A 21,310-nucleotide genomic window follows, 5' to 3' on the forward strand; every position below is an offset into this window, starting at 1 on the left:
GTGATTTATAGCCATCAATAGCCTTTGTCTGTCATCAAGTATGGCAATTCCTTCAGGCTCTGGAGGCTTCCTGCCCAACCACCAAGAAAAAAGCCTCAGAGAGCAGGGGAGTAGCAGTGACGACAGATCAGAAACACTTCCCTATGAAGAGCATAGCCAAAGGCTGAGTGAGCCAAACATGTTCTGGACACCTGCCAGGTAGCTGCCACAGGTGAATGCCATAGGCACTTTTCTTCAGGTTCAGACCCAACCTGCAGTCCTGTGGCCTGCTTCCTTGTAGGCCACTCACTAACATGTGAGTGTTATAATAGGCCTGGTGCCCCAGGAGGGTGTTTACAGCAGGCACTTGCCACTCTCACTTTCTGAATGTGCCTAGTATCTGGACCAGCATGCTGGTGCAAAGAGGCTGGGGCTCACAATCTACTGGACAGCAAAGGTGTGGCTTATTCATTCAAAGGGGGATAGACCCAAAGATCACAGTCTTTTCTAGAACTTCTTGAAGTGTTAAAAAGGAGCAGACTGGCATAACTGGATATCAACATGTAGATGAATGAAAATGGATCCATGTCTATCACCACGCACAAAACTCAAAGACCTCAACATAAAACAATGAACCTCATAGAAGAGAAAGTGGGAAGTACACTGGAATGCATTGGCACAGGAGACCACTTCCTAAATATAAACCCAGTAGCACAGACACTGAGAAACAATTAATAAATGGGACTTCCTAAAACTGAAAAGCTTCTGTAAAGCAAAGGACATGGTCAACAAGAAAAAATTGGTAGCCTACAGATTGAGAAAAGATCTTCACCAATTCCACATCAGACAGAGGACTGATCTCCAAAATATACAAAGAACTCAAGAAACTTGACATAAAAAACAAATAGTCCAATAAAAAAAAAGGGATACAGACCTAAACAGAGAACTCTCAACAATCAAATCTAAAATGACTGAAAGACACTTAAGGAAACATCCTTAGCCATCAGAGAAATGCAAATCAAAATGACTCTGAGATTCCATCTTACACTTGTCAGAATGGCCAAGATTAAAAACATTGAGGACATTTTATGCTGGAGAGGATGTGGGGTAAGGGGAATGCTCCTCCATTGCTGGTGGGAGTGCAAACTTGTATAGCCACTTTGGAAATCTGTATGGCAATTTCTTAGAAAATTAGGAAACAATCTACCTCAAGACCCAGCAATACCGCTGTTGCATATATACCCAAAGGATGCTCAATCATACCACAAGGACATGTGTTCAATTATGTTTACAGCAGCATTATTTGTAATAGTCAGAACCTGGAAACAACCTAGATGCCCCTCAACTAAAGAATGGATAAAGAAAATGTGGTACATTTACACAATGAAGTACTACTCAGTGATAAAAAATAATGACACCTTGAAATCTGTAGGCAAATGGATGGATCTAGAAAAAGCCATATCGAGTGAGGTTACCCAAACCCAGAAAGACAAATATAACATGTATTCACTCAAGTGGCTTCGAGGCATAAAGCAAAAAACCAACCTACAGTAAACAACCCCAGAAAACCTAGACAACAAGGAGGATCCCAAGAGAGACATACATGGATCTGCATAGGAAGGAGAAAAAGACAAGATCTCTTGAGTAAATTGGGAGTGTGGGGGTCACAGGAGAGGGTAGAAGGTGAGGGGAGAGAGGAAAGGGGAAGAAAAATTTATAGCTCAATAAAAACAATAAAAAAGGGAAAAAGGGGGAGCAAGCCTCCTTGGGTTTGGAAGCTGCTAACTGACCATGTGCTTACAGAGGTTGGCTCTGGGGTACAGATGTGTGCCTCCACAGGTGCCAGAGAAGGCTAAGGAAACAACTTGGGTCAGACCAAGAAATTGAAAGGAAAGTATAGCTGTGACCAGTATAGATTCTGAGACAATAAAAATGTTGATGACCCCCAATCCCCGTCCCATCATGGTAAGAGACTGTCACCACGTGCTTTGTATAAAGCAACTGTAAGGAAATGACTGAGGGCTCCAAGTCACACTGGATCACTGGAGCCCCAAGAGGCCCACAGAAAGGAAAGAACAGCAGTTCATCGCAAGCAGCTAAGGCAAAGGAACGGCAGAGTTAAGCAAAGGCAATTTTACTCAAGTCATTAATGCCACCCTGTGTCAACCAAGAGCATCCTTTCTTTTAATAAGGTCTCTGTGAAAGCTGAGAAATCTTTAGTTGGGAGATTTCTTGGTATATTGAAGTTCTTTCTGTCTTGTGGGAAAATCCCTTGGGTCATCTTTAGGTAGTTATTTAGGCTGCAAAGGGAGGAGTGTGGGAAGAAATGAGAAAGTTCTCAGGCCCATGGCAGCACTTCCCAGCAGTCTCTAGGGACTGCTAGGCTTGGGTCTCTGTGCTCTTCATTTCTCTGCTTCAGGGAATGCAGAAAGATTCTTTCTGTGTATCTGCCTAGGACTCATAAACTGCAAACAGTGCAGCTGAGACTGCAAAGTACTGTGGATCCTTCCTGCAGTCTGAGCAGCCTGGTCGAGAAGACAGACCGCAGCTGCTCTGGACACCACCTGGCACCAGACAACAGGAGACAGAACGGCCTAAGAGACCCGAGCCTAGCGGTCAGGGAGGCCATGGAAAGCTACCTGTAGCGCTCTAGCACTGCACACAGGAAGGCATGGAGGATTCCGTTTAGTTTGAAATCCTTGACGACCTGAACCTACATTCTTGGCAATGAGTACCAGGGAAAGGAGGGGGGGGGGAGATGTGAGCGCCATAGGGAATTTGTAAGAATAGGCTACTGGAGAAAGAAGTAAAAGGACAAATAAACTAGTGGGGTGGGTTAGCAACTCTTCTAGGATACCTTTTTGATCTTGGGGGTTGCATACTCAAGGTTCAATCACGGAATCCAGGCACAGTAAATGCCCTGGGCTCTGGAGGTTTGCAAATCTCTCTGAATTCCTGTTTACCTGCAGAATCACAAGTTTCGGTAGCATGTTCATATGATATATTCATCAGGAATTTCTTTACTATCTCTTGTAATGTTAAAAAGGATCCAGAACTCAACTCTTCTGATAATTTTCTACTAATTTCTTTGATTTATGTGATTGTCACAGGCTAAGGAGTCATAGATAGTATGAGTTTAAGTATAGTGACATCAAACAGGGAATGAATGTCTATATAACCATGGAAGGGCTGAAGAACCAGCCATAAAATTAGTCCCTAAGAGACATTTCCAGTAAAAAACAGAATAGTTTACTGATGATTCTGTCTGTAGTTATACCAAATCTGGAGACCCCTGGTCACTGACTCTAGAATCACACTGCCTTAGGCACAGCCTTGCAGCAAAGTGACAACCAATGTCACTTGTCTTGGCTAGAAACCAAGAACCAGAAGTGATGCTGTTAACTTCTACTCCTCCAACGATGAACTTCAGGGGCGTTAGGCTTTGCTCCCGCTCTCTGGTCTGATATGTACAACAGGTACAATTAACAAAGGAGTCATACCCTGAGTAGGCAGAAAACACACAAGGAGAAAACCAGAAACCAGGCAGGAAATCTGAAAAGGCCTGAGCTCTCTCACACCTTGCCGGTACAATGATATGGGATTAGCAGTTTTATTCCCAGGTCTACCCTCAAAGAGAATATGTGCACCTGCACCCAAAGGCATATATAAACAGAATTATCTGTAATAACTTCAAGGCAGAAACAACTGAAACACTGATTAGATTAATGCAGAGTAGATAATCAGTTCTCTGTTTTTGAGACAAGGATTTATGCAGCTCATGATGGCCTCCAATTCACTATGTAGCCAAGGAAGACCCCGAACTCTGGATCCTCCTGCCTTATATTTGCATCCTAGGTCCCCTGTTACTGAACTGTTTGGAAAGACAAAGTGTGACTTTGTGAGAGTAGGTGTGTTCTTGTTGGAGCAGGTGTGTCCCTGGGGATGGACTCTGAAGTTTCAAAAGCCCACACCAGGTCCAGCATCTTTCTTTCTCTTTGCTTACTGCTTATGAATCAAGCTCTCAGCTACTGCTCCTGTGCCATGCCTGCCTGTCATCATGCTTCCTGCCATGATGATAATGGACCAACCCTCTGAAACTGTAAGCAAGTCCCCTGTAAATGCTTCCTTTGTAAGAGCTGCCTTGGTCATGGTGTCTCTTATTAGCAATAAAACAGCAACTAAGACTTAAACTATATGCTTAGTGCCTGCAGCTTTTCTCTATGTACATCACATGCTTGCAAATCATATTTACAAATGAGTTTTCTGTACAAATTTGTTTCCTAGTATGCACCATGGAAGAAAACACAGTGGAATGCCTGTCATACAGCATACTGGAACATGGACCACTGGATTTGTGTATATGCACTGATGAGTCTGTGGCAGGTCAGTGGCCAGCACAATCAGCCCATTTTTCTGGCTCACGTTTCCTTGCTTTGGACAGTTCTGGCCTGAGAGGGGAGCAGTAGCTGAAGGGCCAAGTACCAGCTTGGTAGCATGAGAAACCTCTGGTAAGAAATTTTAGGGCTTCATGCCTTCAGCCCCATCTCTCCTACTTCCCAGTAAATCTGGGAAAAGGATGCTGACTCAGGCCCACTGATAAACACAGATTACATGTGTACAGACTGCAATCTGAAGGTGCTACAAGCAATACATGAAGGTACTATAAGCCCTGATGCAGGAGTGGCTACCCTAGTCTTGCTGACTTCCCTGTCTCACATTTCCAGGCAACTTGGCGTCAGTTTTCTAGTTGCTCTGGGCCCATGCCTGCTGTGCACCTCTTGGAGGAGGCAGTGCCTGCTAGCCCTGCTTCTTAGATACAACTTGACCTGGGGCAGAGAACCCCTTGGATCACGGGTTCCCTTTTCTGTGAACTGAGAACACATGTTTTCTTACCGTCTATTAGGGAAAACAAATGCAACGAAGCATTGTGTTTTGGTACCCAGCAGTATCCTAGCTTTTGCTGCTGCTATCTCATTCTAGGTAGCGAAAGCAGGAAGAACCAAGGCTTTCCCTCTGTGTGGTAGGCAGTGGGGAGACATTACCCCAGAATTCAACTTTGGAAACAGGAGTTGTATTGGCATCCTAGAGGTACCAAACTCCACCTGCTGTGAGGGGTCACAGGAGCCCACACCTGCACTGTGAGTGGCTGACTCCCACACACATATCCCAGCTGCAGCTGTCCCTATGAGGTCACTGCTGGCACTTCTGGCTGTGCTGCCTCTAGCTCCACAAGCCCTTTCTATCTCTTAATTTCAGCCCCCCTTTTTTTCTAACCTGGGACTCCACAAGGAACAAGAAAGTCATTCTTTATTCTGACCTGGCAGCATCTGCGTATGCGGGAGGCCTGGAGGTTGCTCACCCTCTGCCATAAATGGCTCTTAGGTAACACTGTAGTTAGCTTGTGGAACTGGTAACAGTTCCAAGCACAGACAGAAAGTACCATTTCAAAAATGCTGGGAAGTGCTGATGCTGGTTTGAAGTTGTCAGGGGCAACTGGGAAGTATTCCATCTGCTTATTCAGGGGGAAGAAAGAGCAGAAGAACCAAGCAGAGGGAGAGATGAATTAAAATATGGGACTTGATCCAGAATCCTTTGCTCTCCTCCCCAGGGATGGTACCTAGGTAAAGGTGCACTTGGATCCCCTGCCATGAAGCGTGAATGACGATGGCCCTACAAGTGGCTGCTCAGTTCTGATGTTGTCTCTTCCTGCTGCCGCGTCTTCAGTCATGTTCAGCAGTTACCAGATGTGTGCGGAGCCCAGACACAGGACAGGCCCTAAAGAAGGGAAGTCACCTCCAAAGGGCATTGGCCCTGGGGCTTCCAACAGGCTGGCTGAAGTGACTCAAAAGTAAGTATAGCCTGGGAGTCTCTACCCAGCCCCTCCATTCCCTGCTTTCTTCCCAGTGGCCAGACTTGTAGAGGCCTATGACTGCTTTGCCAGTTTCCTGCCTGCTTTTCCTATTTTACAGGTGGCACATTAAACCTGTCTTGACCTCTGCTTCCTGGCAGATGTGAATCCATCCAGATAGAATTAGAGTTATCCCAAGAAACAGGCAGAACAATAGAGTCTGGAATCACATCTGTAATACCAGCATTTAGAAGGCCGAGGGTGGATGATTATGAGTTTAGGGTCAGCTTGGAATATCTAGTAGACACTGTCTTAAAGAAAAAAGATCCAGGGGACCAGCTCATTTACTATATGGTAAGCAGTGGAAAAAGTAGTATGTGGGCATTGACAGGGTCTGTGGGACAAACATTTGTTTCACTGACTCAAAGAAATACACCAGGGCTAACCCGGGAAGAGGGCTTTGTATCACTGGACACCTCTGTAAGGCGCATGTGCACAGGCCTGGGAGGCTGTCTGATGGCTGGAAGGAAGAGTGATTCTGTTCAGGTCTAACAACATGACAAGCAGCTGAAGGCCGAGTATGAGAGCCAGAGGTCTCTTTGGTCTGTCCATTTATAGGAGAATGGAAGGTGTGTGGAGGCCTCTCTCCTCAGATATGCCAGGGTTAAATGCCAGTACAGTGCATTGAGGAGACGTGGGGTTTCCTAGGGACATGAGACTGTATGCCAAAGCAGAGGTTTCAGTATCTGAAGAGGTGCGTAAAGGGGCCAGGAAACAAGACCAGTTGCAAAAGAATTGATTTGAGGGAGTTTTCTTGAAATGCAGAATATGCCACCTTGGAAAAGATGCCAGTGATGAGACAGTTTATTCCAGGTAGCCCTGAGAAGCCTGAGAAAATTGATAGCTAAGGGCCTCAAATTGATTTTTGTGGATGGAAAGGAGTGAACGGGGCATAAAATGGCCAAGTTGGAATGAACATATATATTACTTAGTTCCAGGAGATCCTAACAGAGGGGCCCATAGTATATATCCTGTCTAGCCCTGCTATTACCTAAACAACATAAGATGCCCACAACATAAGATGTTTAGTGGTGGTTCTCTTCTGCAGTTCATAGTGGACAGCAGGAATGGGTGCCATAGTGCTGGGACAACATGGGCTTCTGAGGGGCCAGGGCTCTGAGTACCTTCATTTCCTAACTGTTGCTATTCCATATTTGGACTTAGGCATTCTAGATAATAATAATAATAAAAAAAGAACACTCACAGGGTAGAGTCCTGGGAAGGGTAGGGAGTCAGTCAGGCTCATGGGTTCCTCCATGCCTCACCTCACAATTCACGCTGGGAAGAGCCTGCTTTCATCAGAGTGCATCACACATAACTGAGACCACCAGCACTACAGTCAGCTGTCAGCCTCTTCTCTGATCACTGCCCTGCTAGCTATACATCTGGATCCAGATCCAGATGCTGGCATTGAGAAAACAAGCAACCATGTTGGCGATCCTGCTGGGATGTGGAAAGAAGGATGCTGTGGGTATCCTGCATTCAAGGATGGAGACACATGGTCAGCATGACCGCCCAGGAGAGCACCCACTCAAGAGACAAAGAAACCTGAGACTCAGGGAATTGAGAATAGACCCCACGGTGGGTTAAAGACAAACAAGCGAGTGTCCGAAAGGTGTACTGAAGCATTTGATAACTATACTTTCTAGGTCATGGCTCCTGTATGATTTCCTCCACAGATGCTTCCTCTGACAAGCTTTGCAGGGCACCAAGACTGACTTATATACATACAACCCCCTAAATGATATTCTGCTGAGGGCTAAGGTCAGATAAGGATGTAGAGTTTGGCTAATTTTTCATATTCAAAGTCAACCTAAGCTGTTGTCAATGTTGAGCATGGTACCTCTAAGACATGAACTTGAAAGAAAGACAGCTAGTACTCCTCTCCTACGAAATAAGAACTCTGCAAATGCCTTTCCAAAGAGCAGAGAGCTGAGCCCAAATTGGGTTGAACAAAACTTTCTGTTGCTACAGCCTGCATGCTATAGCTGTCGTCTACTGACAATCAGCAGGAGCAAGGTATGAAGAACAGTGTGGAGCAATGGTGCTACACTGTTTATGGCTTACGTGTCTTACTCCCAAAGAAAGCTTGCCCAGCTACCTAGATATCTGCTAAATTCTCCTATCTTGTCCATGGCTCCAGAGAATCCCAGATTGACTTGAATCACTTGAGCACAGTAAGAAACCAAGATAGTATTTTGAATACAATGGCTTTGAGATGCACTGGAAATGCCTTCTAGACCTAGCACCATACCAGAAGGAAATGGAGGCACTGAGGATGCCCAGCTGACATTCCTATAATTCATGTGGTGGGAATTGGGGTTATGCAATAGCAACTACAGCATCTGAGTAAAGATAAACACATAGCAGCGACACCTGGAAGGCGATCTGAGTACAATTGTAGTCCATTAACCCTATCTTCTGCTCAGATCCGAGCAGTGAGTTTTTGAGGAAGGCATGCTCTTTACTTCTGGGAGGAAATGGATGGCTCTGTTGGCAGGCGCCTGTTCCTTCAACTACGTAAGACTACATAGTTTGGATAGGTACACAATGATACCAGAATACACTGTTCTTAGGTCCAGGCTGGGACTGCTCATTATTGAATATGGTTTCCCAGAGTGGTAACAACTATCTTCTACCTAGCCTTTTCCCAGTGTGAAAGTTAAAGCTGACTGTGTATGCAAATTACTGGGAGTGATCTGTCAGAGTTCCCTAGGCCCCAGTTTCTGCAGTGCATGATGATAAAAAACACTCTTCAGGTTGTTATGAGGGGTACGTAGGAACGGCACAGGCCAGTCCCCAGAAGTCTAACATAGAGCAGATGTTCAATGTGAGCTGCTATCATCATCATCATCATCATCGTCGTCGTCGTCGTCATCGTCGTCGTCATCATCATCATCACTACCACCACACCATCATCGTCAAGGCATATTCCCTCTGCCTCACTCACCACCACTGTCCCTGACTCTCTAACAACACACACTCACGGAGTCAGGGTCTTTGAGAGAGAGAAAAGGTACTTTAAAATTATGTCAGGGCCTACTTTCTAACAGGGCTAGCACCACTTCCCATCTGTGCACACCAGACACCCTCAACTATAAAAGCCATATGATCGCCACAGAAACAGTAAGTATGGGGGCACTGACTGCAGAATCACAACAAAGGACAAAGCCATACTTGAATCTGATAAGCAGGCAAGGGATTAGCATGGGGTGGGTGGGCAGGAGGATGGAGCCTGAAAAGGAAAGCTCACTTTCAAACACACTTCTTACTCATTGCTATTTCTCTCACACATTTTACTTTCATGTATGTGTGTATGGTGCATATATGTATATATGATGTGTGCTCTGTGTGTAAATGTCCACAAGTGTGTACCACAGAGCAAATGTGGAGGTCAGAGGACAACTTCAATGGTGGTTCTCACTTTCTACGTTGTTTGACACAGGGGCTCTCTGTACACCAGGCTAGCTAGCAGGTGAGTGTCAAGGACTCTCTTCTCTCAGATACTGAAGTTACAGAATGGTGCTATTGAACTTGGCTTTATGTGGGTTCTAGGAGTTCAAACTCAGGTCCTCATGCTTTCACAGTAAGTACTTAGAGTCACTGCCCCAGCCCCTATACAAGTTCTTCTCTATTTATATTTAAAGGTAAATGAGACTTTGTGGGGAAAATATTTTGTGTGTGTGTCAGACATTTTCTCACACAGTAGCAAAAAGTTTGAGACAGAAAGCCTGCCTCAGCTACTCAGCATGCTTAGGTCATGCTTAGGTGATGCTTCCCGTTGAGCGGGTGGCTTACTTGTTGCTGTCTCGGTACTCATAGATATGACATCCTTGAGGCATTCCAGTCTCATGGTCCAGAGTAAAAGCAAGCTTCAACTAAACAAAGAAAGAAAAGAAAAACAAGTAAGTTTTGGCTCAATGAAATGAAGAAATGAAAATCAGTTTCATCCAGTGAATGTGTTGTGGAGAACTTCCTCTTCCCCTAGAAGAGTCCACACCTCACAGGAACTCTGCTGTCAACAAAGACTGTCACCACGAACATCTTATGCATGGGCATGTAACCAGTATTCATGAAGCACCTTTTGTGGCTGACACGGAGCTAGCAGAGGACACAGGAGCACTACAACAATGAAGAGTCACCTTTGTGGAACCTGCAGTCTTTCATAGGAGTGGACAACAATTAAACCTCTATACTAAGGAATGTCCAGGTATATGGAGAAGTTTAAATTGAAGACAGTTCTTAAAACCTTCATGGGGTGGGGGCAAATGCAACTTATCATGTTTCTGGGAAAGCTGATCTAGACAAAACAGAGCTGTGGGAAGGAGGGGTGACTAGACCACAGGTGAAGGGAGCAAAGAGTTGTCCTGGCAGAAGACACAGCATGTGTATAGGTCCTGGAGCAGGAACTGAAGAAACTGAAGGAGGGCCAGTGAAGCTCGGCCCAATAGATATAAGGACCACAGTGGGTGTTGACACGGTTGTAGGGAAGCCAGGCAAAATATGCAGGACATTCTTGGCTATACTGGAATCTTTGACCTTTGTCCTAATACCAAAGGAAGGTTCCTGATCTGCTCTAAGAAAGGGGTGAATGATGTCACCACAGTTCTGTTTGGGAAAACCCTTCTGACTGACTACTGTGCTGTCTGCAGGAAGAGGAGAGAAATGGGAGCCCACACAGGGCTGTTACTGAGGTTGAGGGAATAGGAGTGGAGACTGGAGGCTGGGTAGGCAAGATGGAGAGAAATGGACTCTGAGATCTAAATGGCAGTAAGTTTTAGAAATAGAACCAACAGGATGTGCTGATGGATACGGTGAGAGAAAGGAGGCTTTGATCTGAACAACCAGGTAGGTAAGTATTACACTGCTGGGAGGGAAGGCAGGTCAAAATTTGGTTAGGGACATGTTGTCCTGGAGACCCCATTACTTAAGATGAAGAAAGGAACGGGAATCCAGGTTTCTTTCAGGATGCTGGCAAGGAGATCTCAGGTGAATACAGAACGTCACAGAGCTCAGGCAGCGTTACTACCTGCTTTGCTGGAGCTCAGGGCTCAGGCAGCTTTAACATTTCCAAATGTGCAGCCAGTAACTATCTTTACAAATTCTCTAGGCTTTTAAATCACCAGGAAAAATGTAACTACACTGACGTGTGTTAGGGATACATTGTTATGATTTTTCCTGTAGGTTGTTAGCACAGCTAATGATCTGCACCATTAGACACTGGACAATTTCTTTCTCCCTCAGAGCAAAACATGCTCTTGGGAATGGTCTGTCCTCTTACTGACCCAGATGAACATTTAAACCAGAAACAAATTCTTCTTCACCACCACAAAGCCAGGAACTTCACTGGAGTCAAAGGCATGCTTTCCCTACAGAGTATACCTTGGCTCTAACCAGGCCTCTATTTCAGTTAAATTAAAAAAAAAAAAAGAATATAGTTCAGCTACTATGGAGGCACCTCAAAAAAAAAAAAAGACAAAGAAAAGAAAAGTAAAAGAAAACAACACACTCCCCTACAGTCCAGTTCTTACCACCCTGGATACATGCCTAGAGGAGTCAAGGCCAGCACAGCACAGACACCTGTGCATGCACCTGCATTGCAGCAGTCTCCTCACAGCAAGTCCACAGAACCAGCCCAGATGCCCACCAAAAGATGAGTGGATAAAGAAAATGTGCACAAACTATGCTGTGGAGTTTTATTCAGCAATAAAAAGAGTGAGGGCTGGGGAGATTCCCCAGTGGCTAAAACACTCTTTGTTTAAGAGTGAGGAATGGAGCTGGTTCCCTATAATTCTAATCCTGGGAAGTCAGAGATGAGGATCTCCAGGGCAAGCTGGCTTGAAAGACTAACCATGTCAGGGAGCACTGGGTTTGATGCCTCAAAAAACCAAGTGGAAAAGCAATGAGTATGATTCCCAAACCTCCACATGTATGCACACCTATCCACACATAAACCCACATGTGTACATGTACATGTATATATGAAAAATAGAAAAAGAACTACAACAAAAAGAATGAAAACTTGTCATTTGAGGGAAATGGATATTAAATGAAGTAAACCAGACCTAGAGAGACAAATATATTTTGTCTCATACATAGAATCTAAATTGAAAAAGACACGAGAGCAGAAGTGCTTCTACTGAGGAAAGGTTAGGGGAGTGGGGACAAGACACAGTGATGGCAGATGAATATGATCAAAGTACATTACATATGTGTATAAAAATGTCAAAATGAACTCATTATTTTGTATAATTAATACAAACTAAAAAACAAGGAAATATTAAAAATAGATAGGTAGGGTTGTACTTACCTTTAATTCTATCATTTGGGATGCTGAGGCAAAAGGACCAAAGTTCAAGGCTATCCTGGGCTACCTACTGAGATTCTGTAACAAAAAGAATGTTCTTCCCAAAAAGCAAAATAACCCAGTGTGCAACGAATCAATTATAACAATACACTAACCACAACTGCAACCTTTTGCCCTTTTGTCTTCACTTACCGTTTTCTAGCTGAGGCATTGTGTTGGTTTTGTCCACTAAAAAGCAAAAATGAAAACAAACAAACAAAAAACCAACCTACACTCTATCCTTTGCCTCAATATTTTAAGCAATGGATTTGTGGCTTAGAAATTTGATCAGAAATGTAGGGGAAAGGATTCCTTTGGAAGCTGTTTGCCTCACTATTAGTATTGCATTGATTCTAATAGGATCATCAATAGTGGCAGGGGTGGGGAGATGATGATAGGCTCCACTACAGTCCATGTGGAGAGAGGACGGCCATATTTATGATGGTTTATGAAGAATTGTCACCAACCTGGGAAATTGGGGATGCATGGCTAAAGCAGGCTGCACATTTGACTGCATAACATGGAAACTGCAAAGACTGCGTCAAGGGGTTGAGAGAAAGAAATGAAAACAGCACAATAGGAGGTGCCCTGGGATTCTCCACTTTATCTGCTTTGTCCAGGTTCTTCATGACAAGGTAGTACTACTTTGATTTTGAGCAAAGACTAGCATGCTTCTAATCTTGTTTTATGTCTTTCCCCTCTGTTATCGTGAAAGGAGGAGCTATTAGGCTGCTTTAGGGAGGTAAAGGGGCTAAGCTGATAAGGGCAGCTGCATGCAGGGGTGTCAGGAAGGAAATCACAGCGGGGATCAGAGGAGACACCTGGCCATCAGGTAGAGATGGGCTGATGTGAGTGGAGGCTGAAGGAGAAAGGCTTTGAGAAAGGCCATCATGACAGATTAAAGAGCTAAGGCCTGGACCTCAGGCAGGGTTGTGAGGAGGGGGGGCATCCAGAGACAGCTTAGAGCAAGACACATCAAACCATGTGATGGGACTCCTAGCCCCAAAGGTGGAAAAAGGAGGGATGAAATTGACACTGTGGTCCTCAGTCATGGAACACTGGTAAATGTGATCTCAGGAGAGGCTCCAAAGTCGGGAAACTACAGAAACAGCAATTTAGAGTGGTGGTGGTGGGGACAGAGGGTTACTCAGTTATTGAACAGGGTACTCATATTTATCAAATGCATACCCAGTGAAGGCTTTCCCTTATCCTGATGACAACCACTTGAATTAGCTGTCATAACTTCTTTTTAATAGATGAGGAACTTGGGGCTGAGAAAGATTATGAATTAGCTGGGTTCAGTGAAAAATGCCTATAGTCTTAATATTCAGGATTCTGAGTCAGGAGGGTCACAGTTTTAAGAACAGCTTGGGCTACATATTGAGATCTTGTTGAGGGAGGGGTGTGTGGCTATGGAGATTGCTCAGTTGAGGGGGTTAAGAAGATAGAGTAGTTGGTAAAGTACTTGCCTTAAAAGCAGAAGGAACAGAGTTTGATTCCCAAAACCCATACTTTAAAAAGCAAGGCATAACGTGCATCTGTGAGCATATCTGTAATGGTGTTGGGAAGGTAGAGACAAGTAGACCCTGGATTCGATAGCCAGCTATTCCACGATCATCTGTGAGCGTGTCTGTAATAGACTTGGGAAGGTGGAGACAGGCAGATCTCTGGGATTCAATAGCCAGCCTGTGTAGCTTACTTGAAACCCAGGATAGTGAGAAACAAAGAATAAACAGCACCTGAGGACAAACCCCTGAGACTGTCCTTTGACTTCCACATACAAGCAGATCTGCATGTATATACACACAAACACACACATGCAAATACACATGTGCACACACATATACACTCACACAAACAAAACATTAAGTAATCTCTCCACAGCACAATAGGACCAGAGTTTTAAATCAAACCCATGCTCTTGACTTGTTGCCAGTATCACGGAACTTTGCTGGTCTGGATATGAAAGGGGAAAGGAGGTGTCACAGACACTGTTAAAGATTCTCTGCCTCAGACAGCAGGGCAGAAGGTGTGGCTATTCCCACAAGCAACAAGGGATGGCAGGCTTAGGAGAAGAGTTTGGGTCCCATTTGGAGTTGCTGATTTATTTGTTGTGGTGGGGATGGTGAGAAGGCTGCTAGAGATGCAGTCCTGAGATTTCCAGGTGGTAAAATATCTGTAGGTTTCATCTTGTAAGATGACAACTTACTGCAGCGGATGAGACTGTCTTCAGAGTGTGGAAAAATAAGGATCTTAGTGGAGTCCTGAGAAACACCTTTGTGAAAGAGCTGGGAGCAGAGACTGAGAAGGGTGGTTGTGGGTCTTGATTAATGTCTTAAAGAAGCTAAGGGGAAAATATGTCTTAAGGAAGGAAAAGTTAAGCCAGTTTGTTATACTTGTGTATCCCGAACAGGGACCCCACTGGATCACGGGAAGTGGTGGGACAGACTGAAAAGTGAGAAGGCAAGGAAACGGGGGTGAGAGTGGTACTGTGAACAGCTGCAGGGAAGAGGCAAAAGGAAATGCAGTGGGACAGGACAACGAGGAACTCAGGGAGGGTATCTGAGTGACAACCTTTGTAAGAAGGTGTGACACATGAGAGGGGACACACAGAGATGGAAGTAAAGACTGGTTGTTTCTGAGATCACCAGGGACTGAAGACCCCTTCTCTGCTGCAAGACAGAAAGACTGAGCAGGGATGAAGACAGATCTGTAGACCAGACAAGGAGGACTTGGAACATTTTAGTATGGTTTCTGTTTTGTGCCAAATTATCTGTAAGGAATGGAGAGTTTGGTGAGAGGATCAGAAGTTTGAGGAAAGGATGAAGGCTGAAGCTTCTTCATAGTAAAGCTGGACGGGGTCAAGCATGAGGACTGCTGGGGAGCACGCAGACACTGGAATTAGTGAACAACCCTCTGCAACCTTGGCAGTAGTGTGAAGAAAGCCAATTTGGTTCAAAGCTAGATATTTCCAGAAAGGTTTGAGGGATGTATAATGGGCAAGGGAGGGCGATATGATATAGCAACAGATGGACGGAGATAGATCAGGGAACTTGAGTGCCAACAGACAGGAGAGGAAAATGAAGCCCAACTGAAAAGAAAAAGGGGGTCTGAGTGACAGATGTTATGTATGAAACTAATATTTAATAAGTATACCTGTTCTAATCATCTTTCATGTGATTATTAAATTCTCACACGACCCTATGTTTGAGAGATTTGGTAAATATTAGACCCATACTGGCCAGTAAGCAGCAGAACTGAGGTCTATACTATATTGCAAAGCACTAGGATGTATTGGCCTCCTAGGTGTTTGTGAACTCTAGAGAGGTGGGAGACCAAGAGCTGTGGTCAGACAACAGACTGTGTTAGAGATGGACAAGTAATGAAAACATTCAAAGAAAAGCCAAAAGTGGAGAGGTAGGGATGGGACAGGGTGGGGGCACTGCGCTATGAAGATCTGAAATTGACCCAGGACAGTGACATGCTGTTTCTCAGAGAAGCCAAGCCAATAAGTATGCCTCAAGGTTCAATGAGTACACTAATCCTTGCAGCAGACACAGAGGCAGTACCGGTAGGCATTTCCTAATGAGATGCCCATCCAGGGATTCTACAGGAAAACAAATCTAATCTCGAGAGGCAGGCTAGACCTGACGTGCTAAGGCAGGCCCATAGTCCTTTCAGTTGCTGATCAGACATCAATAACAATAGTGTCTTGTCCTAGGAACAGGCTCAAGAAGGGAGATGTGACCTAGCTGAGGTCCACAGCTAGGACAGGGTGTCCACTGAGCATAAAGGTCAGTGCAGCTGCACCAGTGCCTCCCAGCCAGAGAGCAAGCAAAGGAATGCCTAAAGAAAACAGGGAAGAACTACAGCAAAGGACATCCAGGCAAAGACACTCAACAAAAACCAGCTCTATTGAAACTAGGGGCCCAAATACCCAGGGAAGAAAGAAAATGTTCCTATCGTGTCAATACCCTGAAGAGGAACAGTGTTTCCTGATGCCTCCCACAGCAAGCTTAGCCAGGGCATAAAGAGGCCTAGCTGCTGTCATCTCTACCAGCCTGGGGCCCTGCAGGGACTGACTCAGCAGGAAGTCAGCCTGCAAGAATGGCAGCCACTCCTGAAGCAGCTGTTACACGGAACAGAAGCACTAACTGCTGGTCAATCCTCTTGCAGGGAATGGGGCTTCTTTGGTGGACACTTTCTAGCTAACAATATCCCTGGTACTTAGTGAAGGGGAAAGAGGTGAAATGAAGCCTCCAGACATTCACAAGGCTGCTCTCTAGGCCTCTGCCACAGGAATGAGGCTTTGAAAGGGGCCTTGTACCTGCCATCCTGACAAAAGCCAAGCAAGTCTTCTTTGTGCAGAAAATGGAAGAGCTGCTGAGTGTGCTGGTGCACACCTTTAATCCCAGCACTCAGGAGGCAGAGGTGGGCAGAACTCTGTGAATTTGAGGCCAGCCTGGTCAACATGATGAGTTCTAGGGCTCTCATGGAGAGACCTTGCCTCAAAGAGAAAGAGTGGGGGGATGGGGAGAGAGAAAGAGAGAGAATGAAAGAGCCTTTTACTTCTAGAAACAGGCTGAGACTACAAAGGAGAGCAGGCTGTGGGCAGCAGAACACAAACTTGTGATAGGACCCTCTACTGTCCTGGTTCTGTGATGGGATGGGCAAGTCATCTGGCCATAGGACCAAGGCTAAGTTAAAGTCTAGAACCCTTGGATGAGGAAGAAAACCTTTCCACAGACTTTGGGAAGGTGAGGTGCCAGTCTTGCTGGGGTTGTTGAGCCTCTTGGGCTCTAAGTGGAGTGGCAAGAGAGACCAGCAGCGCACCATTCCAGTTGGTGGCTACAGGGGAGCCACAAGGCTAGCTAGCTGGCTGAGGAAATATGGGGCTTCCTTTAGGGTCTTAGATTCCCTGTCTTGTTGGGCCCTGAAGGTACTTGCAGCCCTGGCAGGATAGAGTGGATAGTCTGAGCAGATGATTTGGAAGAGTAATCATGGTTCCCTCACAGTGGTGTAAAGACAGAGGTCAGGGGTAAAAGTTGAACAGTATTTTTCTGGCTAGGACTGCTCTGGTTCAGCCCACCTTAGGTTCTCCTGGAGGCTGAGCTTGCTTCAATTTGCTAGCTGTTAGGACTCAAGTTCAAGCTCAGGTCAGAGAGCAGTCTGGGAAGCCTCTCAGCTTCCCATGATCATGCTCCTCCACAGTTTCTGGGTCTTGTGGGGTATCTAACTGCTCCTTAAGTGGAAGGTAGCCAATCCTACACAGGGACATTTAGAGAATGTCATTTATGGCAAACTTGAAAGGAACAGAAAAGTCCCTCCCACCTGAAGCTTGGGTTTTTAAATTGAAAAATCTTATTAGAAGGGAATCTTCACATTCTTTGAAGTGATCTTTAGTTTTCCTTCGTTAGTCTTCATTGTTTGGTTTGGATTTCCTAAGCATTATTTCTTTTTTCCATCTCCTCTTTGCTTTCTTTTATAAGACAAAGATGCTGTGGGCTTTGCTTTAACTTGGTTAACAGTGATTCTATGGCAATGTATTAAATTTCTTTCTCCTAAGTCCACTGAAGTCTTTTTGGACTTGAAGAGCTTTTTAAGAAAGAACTTGCTCATTCAGCAGGATTTTCCTCCCTGCTCCAAGCTCTGGTTCTGACCTGGAAAAAATAAGAGTAAGAAAGAGCAAGAGAATCCTGCAGTCCTGACGCTCAACTTCACAAACCACAAAAAAGGACCTCGCTCCAGTAACGTAATCATGAAGAGTTCTGGCACCTTGGTCTTTCAAGAAAAATACATCCATCTGCTGGCACAGGAATCCTCAAACTAAACCCTGTTCAGCATGGAGTTCCCAATTCATTAGTGTTGGAAAGTCTATAGTGAGGCTGGCCGCTCCCACTGGATGACGCCTCCCTGCAGTGCAGTCTGTAAACCCCACAGCTGTGTTTTCACTTAAGGCCACTTCTCCTGACTCCACTGTGTCTTGTTCCAGAAGCTTGTTCTATTCTTGTTAAGACTAAAACCGGCAAGACAAGGATTCTTCGATGTTGAGGTTTGACTTGCTCAGAAGAAGCCATGTCTATCTTAGAGCTAAGGTAAAGCTTCCCCAGGGAGGACTGCTCTTTCAGTAGGAATCATCCAACAAAACTGCCATGGCCGTGGTTGTCCTGTCCATCTAGACAGTTGCCATCTCTTCTAAGGATCACTTCTTTTACCACAGTAAGACCAAGCAGTAGGGCTCTGCTTTACCACTGTCGCATGTGGTCTTCTGTCCCCATCAATAGTGAGACCCATGCAGAAGAGACTGTTTTCCTTCTTCACCTCCTCTTTAGCAGATGAACAGTCCTTGGTCCCTGTAGTTTCCAGTCAACCTCCACCTACTCACTGGGCCCATGTTTGCCTCTCCAGTTCTCAACCAGGTGACAGAGTAAATACAAGGTCTGATGAGCAAGTCTGTATATGCCATATGCAGCCAGAGGAGGAGGCTGTAGCCACTTGACCACCCTACTCAAAATGAGCAATTATTGGAAAGGACTATTTCCTCTTGCAGCTAGGGTCTCAGATCAGCCATTGTTTGGGTACTAATGCTGCCAGAGCTACTCCCATAGGCAGGTGCCAATGGTGACTGTGGAGGTGGTACATGGTTCCTCTGAATGCATGGGAAAGATACTATACAAGTATCTTGGTACATAGATGTTCCTGTTCTGTATCTACCTAGCTACTCCAAACCTTGTACTCTTGCATTGCATATTAGAGATCCTATTAGATCCTCTAATTTAAAATAGCTGCTACAAAAAATTTAAGTATGTTTTCTATATATTTATTTATTTCTAGGCAGGACCTCAAGTAGCATCAGGATAGCCTTAAACTGACCATATAGCTGTGGTTGGTCTATCTTGCACTTCTGATCCTCTGTGTCCACGTCCTGAGTGCTAGATTGCAGGCATGAATCATGCTCAGTCTATGTGGAACAGAGGAATGAGGCCAGCATTGGTGCACTTTTACACTTGGTACACAAGCATTCTTCCACCTGAGCCACATCCACAGTGATGCTCCAACTTTACCTGGAACACACTGAGGCTCCAGGAAAGCTAAGAGTCCCAGATAGCATGGCATTCCTTGAGGATGTTTTAGTCAGATTCCTTCATTCTCACTACCCCAAGACATAGCCTAAAAAAATCTTTTTCCATTGCTGCAAGGGTATTTAAAGTCCCTAATAGCAAGCCTCTTGTGAGAAACCGCTTTTAGTACTGGGAAAGGCATCTTTCAACTTTCAGTGAAGTTTGATGTTTTGAAAAATTTACCTTATTACTCTCTCCCTCAACTACCTGAAGTAGGATTGCTTCTGCCTTTGGGATACTGCAATAAAGAATCTGTTGCCTCCTCTGTGAACACAGACACTGGGGAGCTTACATCCTTCTGCCTCCTTTCCTTGCTTCTCACTTCATGTCTTCCTAATGTGCTCACTTCATTGCTTATTTTCTTTGTTGTGAGTCGTCATATTCCTTTTGGGAACAGAGGAGGGTATATATAAGATAAAGCAAAGTTTTTTAAAATACAAGCCAAACATACATAGAGCTACGAGATCCAGGCAGGTCCAAAGAGAACTGAACTAAACAATGGCCATAATGGCAGGCACTCAGTTTGTGGAAGAAGGAAACGGGACATTCTCACATAGTCTTCAGAGCCAGTGATCAGGCTGGCTTTCTTCTTGAAAAAACAGGAGAGAACAGAATGATCTTCCAGGGAATTGGCCTCAGTTTCCAGGGACTTGAGGAGTCAGGAGTTATGTAAGCCAAGCCGAGAGCCAGCAGCTTTGGCCTGCCTGTTCTCTCCCTGAGTCTGGGTAGAGGTGGGCTCTGGGGCCTTAGATGTTTCACCTATACAACAGAGTTCAGTTCCTCTGTGGCTGTCCTGAGGTTTGTTTCCTGAAGGAATGTGGAATCTTTTTCAGGCCTACTGGAGAAAAGCGTCTATAATCAGTCCTGTTACATCTGTTGGGAGAGAAGCGTGGTGCTTCTAGAAGAATCAGTATGCACCCCTTGAGATGTTCTAATGAAGGGCAAGTGGCAGTGAAGCTGTCTATGCCTAAGGCTGTCTTACAGAAGTAAGAATGAGCAGTTGTCAGGGTTTATGACTTGATCCTAGGCTGATTGGCTTCCCCCCTCCTAGAGGGCCAAGTACTTACACAGCATATTCAAAATGACAATATTGCCATCTTTGGCCCCTTTGGGTCTTGGGCAATCCATCTACACCCCCTCTACCGCCTGCTCCTTACTCCAGTAGGTTTGGTGCACCTCCCAGCAAGAGAGCCACTCTATTTCCATTCAGCCATACAGTATCCACGGATCTTACAACTGGTTGCTAGATTGCTGAGAACCATCCAGGATATTTAGGAGGTGGAGGGTACCTGAAATTGCTCTTCCTATCCAAGGTCATGAGCTGCATTTGTGCCTATTTCCTTATAGAACAACATCATCTAAGAGATATTGTCCTACCTGTGGTGAAAACCAGAGAACACATGGGTGTTTGGAAACTTACAGACATTATAGGTACTTTATAGCTTAGATGAAATGCAAACATTATTCAAAATTTAAGAGGTTCAGGGAGGGTAGCAGCAAGGGCCAGGATCCAGAAAGGATATAAAAACATTCTACTCTCATTGCTAACTTGTTAATCTTGCCCTTTAAGAAACTGAATATAAAAGGCTAGTAGATGAGGCTCCTGCTGCCAGGCCTGATGACCTTAGTTTGATGCCAGGGACACACATATTAGAAGGAGAGAATTGACTTCTATAAATTTCTATTTAATTTACATGTGTGCTACAGCATGTGTAGACCCATTCATACATATACATGCACACAAAATAAATAAGGATGAAATAAAAAAGAAACTATATATACTATTAAATGTTAACAAAAGTAAGTTCACAATCCTCTCAAGGGCAACTCTGTTCAGCAGAAACGTGATTCCTTTAACTCCATACTATCTAATATAGTCTCTGTGGGACTCCAAGTAGAATTCAACCATGCCTAACTTTCTATTAGAGATTTGATCCTTCCCCCAGTCTTTTTCTT

The 21,310-nt window shown here is 44.8% G+C and overlaps 1 protein-coding gene across 4 annotated transcripts in view; it reads right to left on the reverse strand.

The window, feature by feature from the left end:
* Dis3l2 (DIS3 like 3'-5' exoribonuclease 2) overlaps positions 1-21,310 on the reverse strand; it is a 328,490-nt gene that overhangs the window by 21,420 nt on the left and 285,760 nt on the right. For all 4 annotated transcript variants that reach the window (XM_075951632.1, XM_075951634.1, XM_075951630.1 and 1 more), the window contains one exon: positions 9,686-9,765. In XM_075951632.1, the coding sequence (XP_075807747.1) occupies positions 9,686-9,765 (80 nt within the window). The remainder of the gene's footprint in view (positions 1-9,685; positions 9,766-21,310) is intronic.

This window comes from Microtus pennsylvanicus, chromosome 17 (genome assembly GCF_037038515.1).
Source record: "Microtus pennsylvanicus isolate mMicPen1 chromosome 17, mMicPen1.hap1, whole genome shotgun sequence".
Classification (NCBI taxonomy): domain Eukaryota; kingdom Metazoa; phylum Chordata; class Mammalia; order Rodentia; family Cricetidae; genus Microtus; species Microtus pennsylvanicus.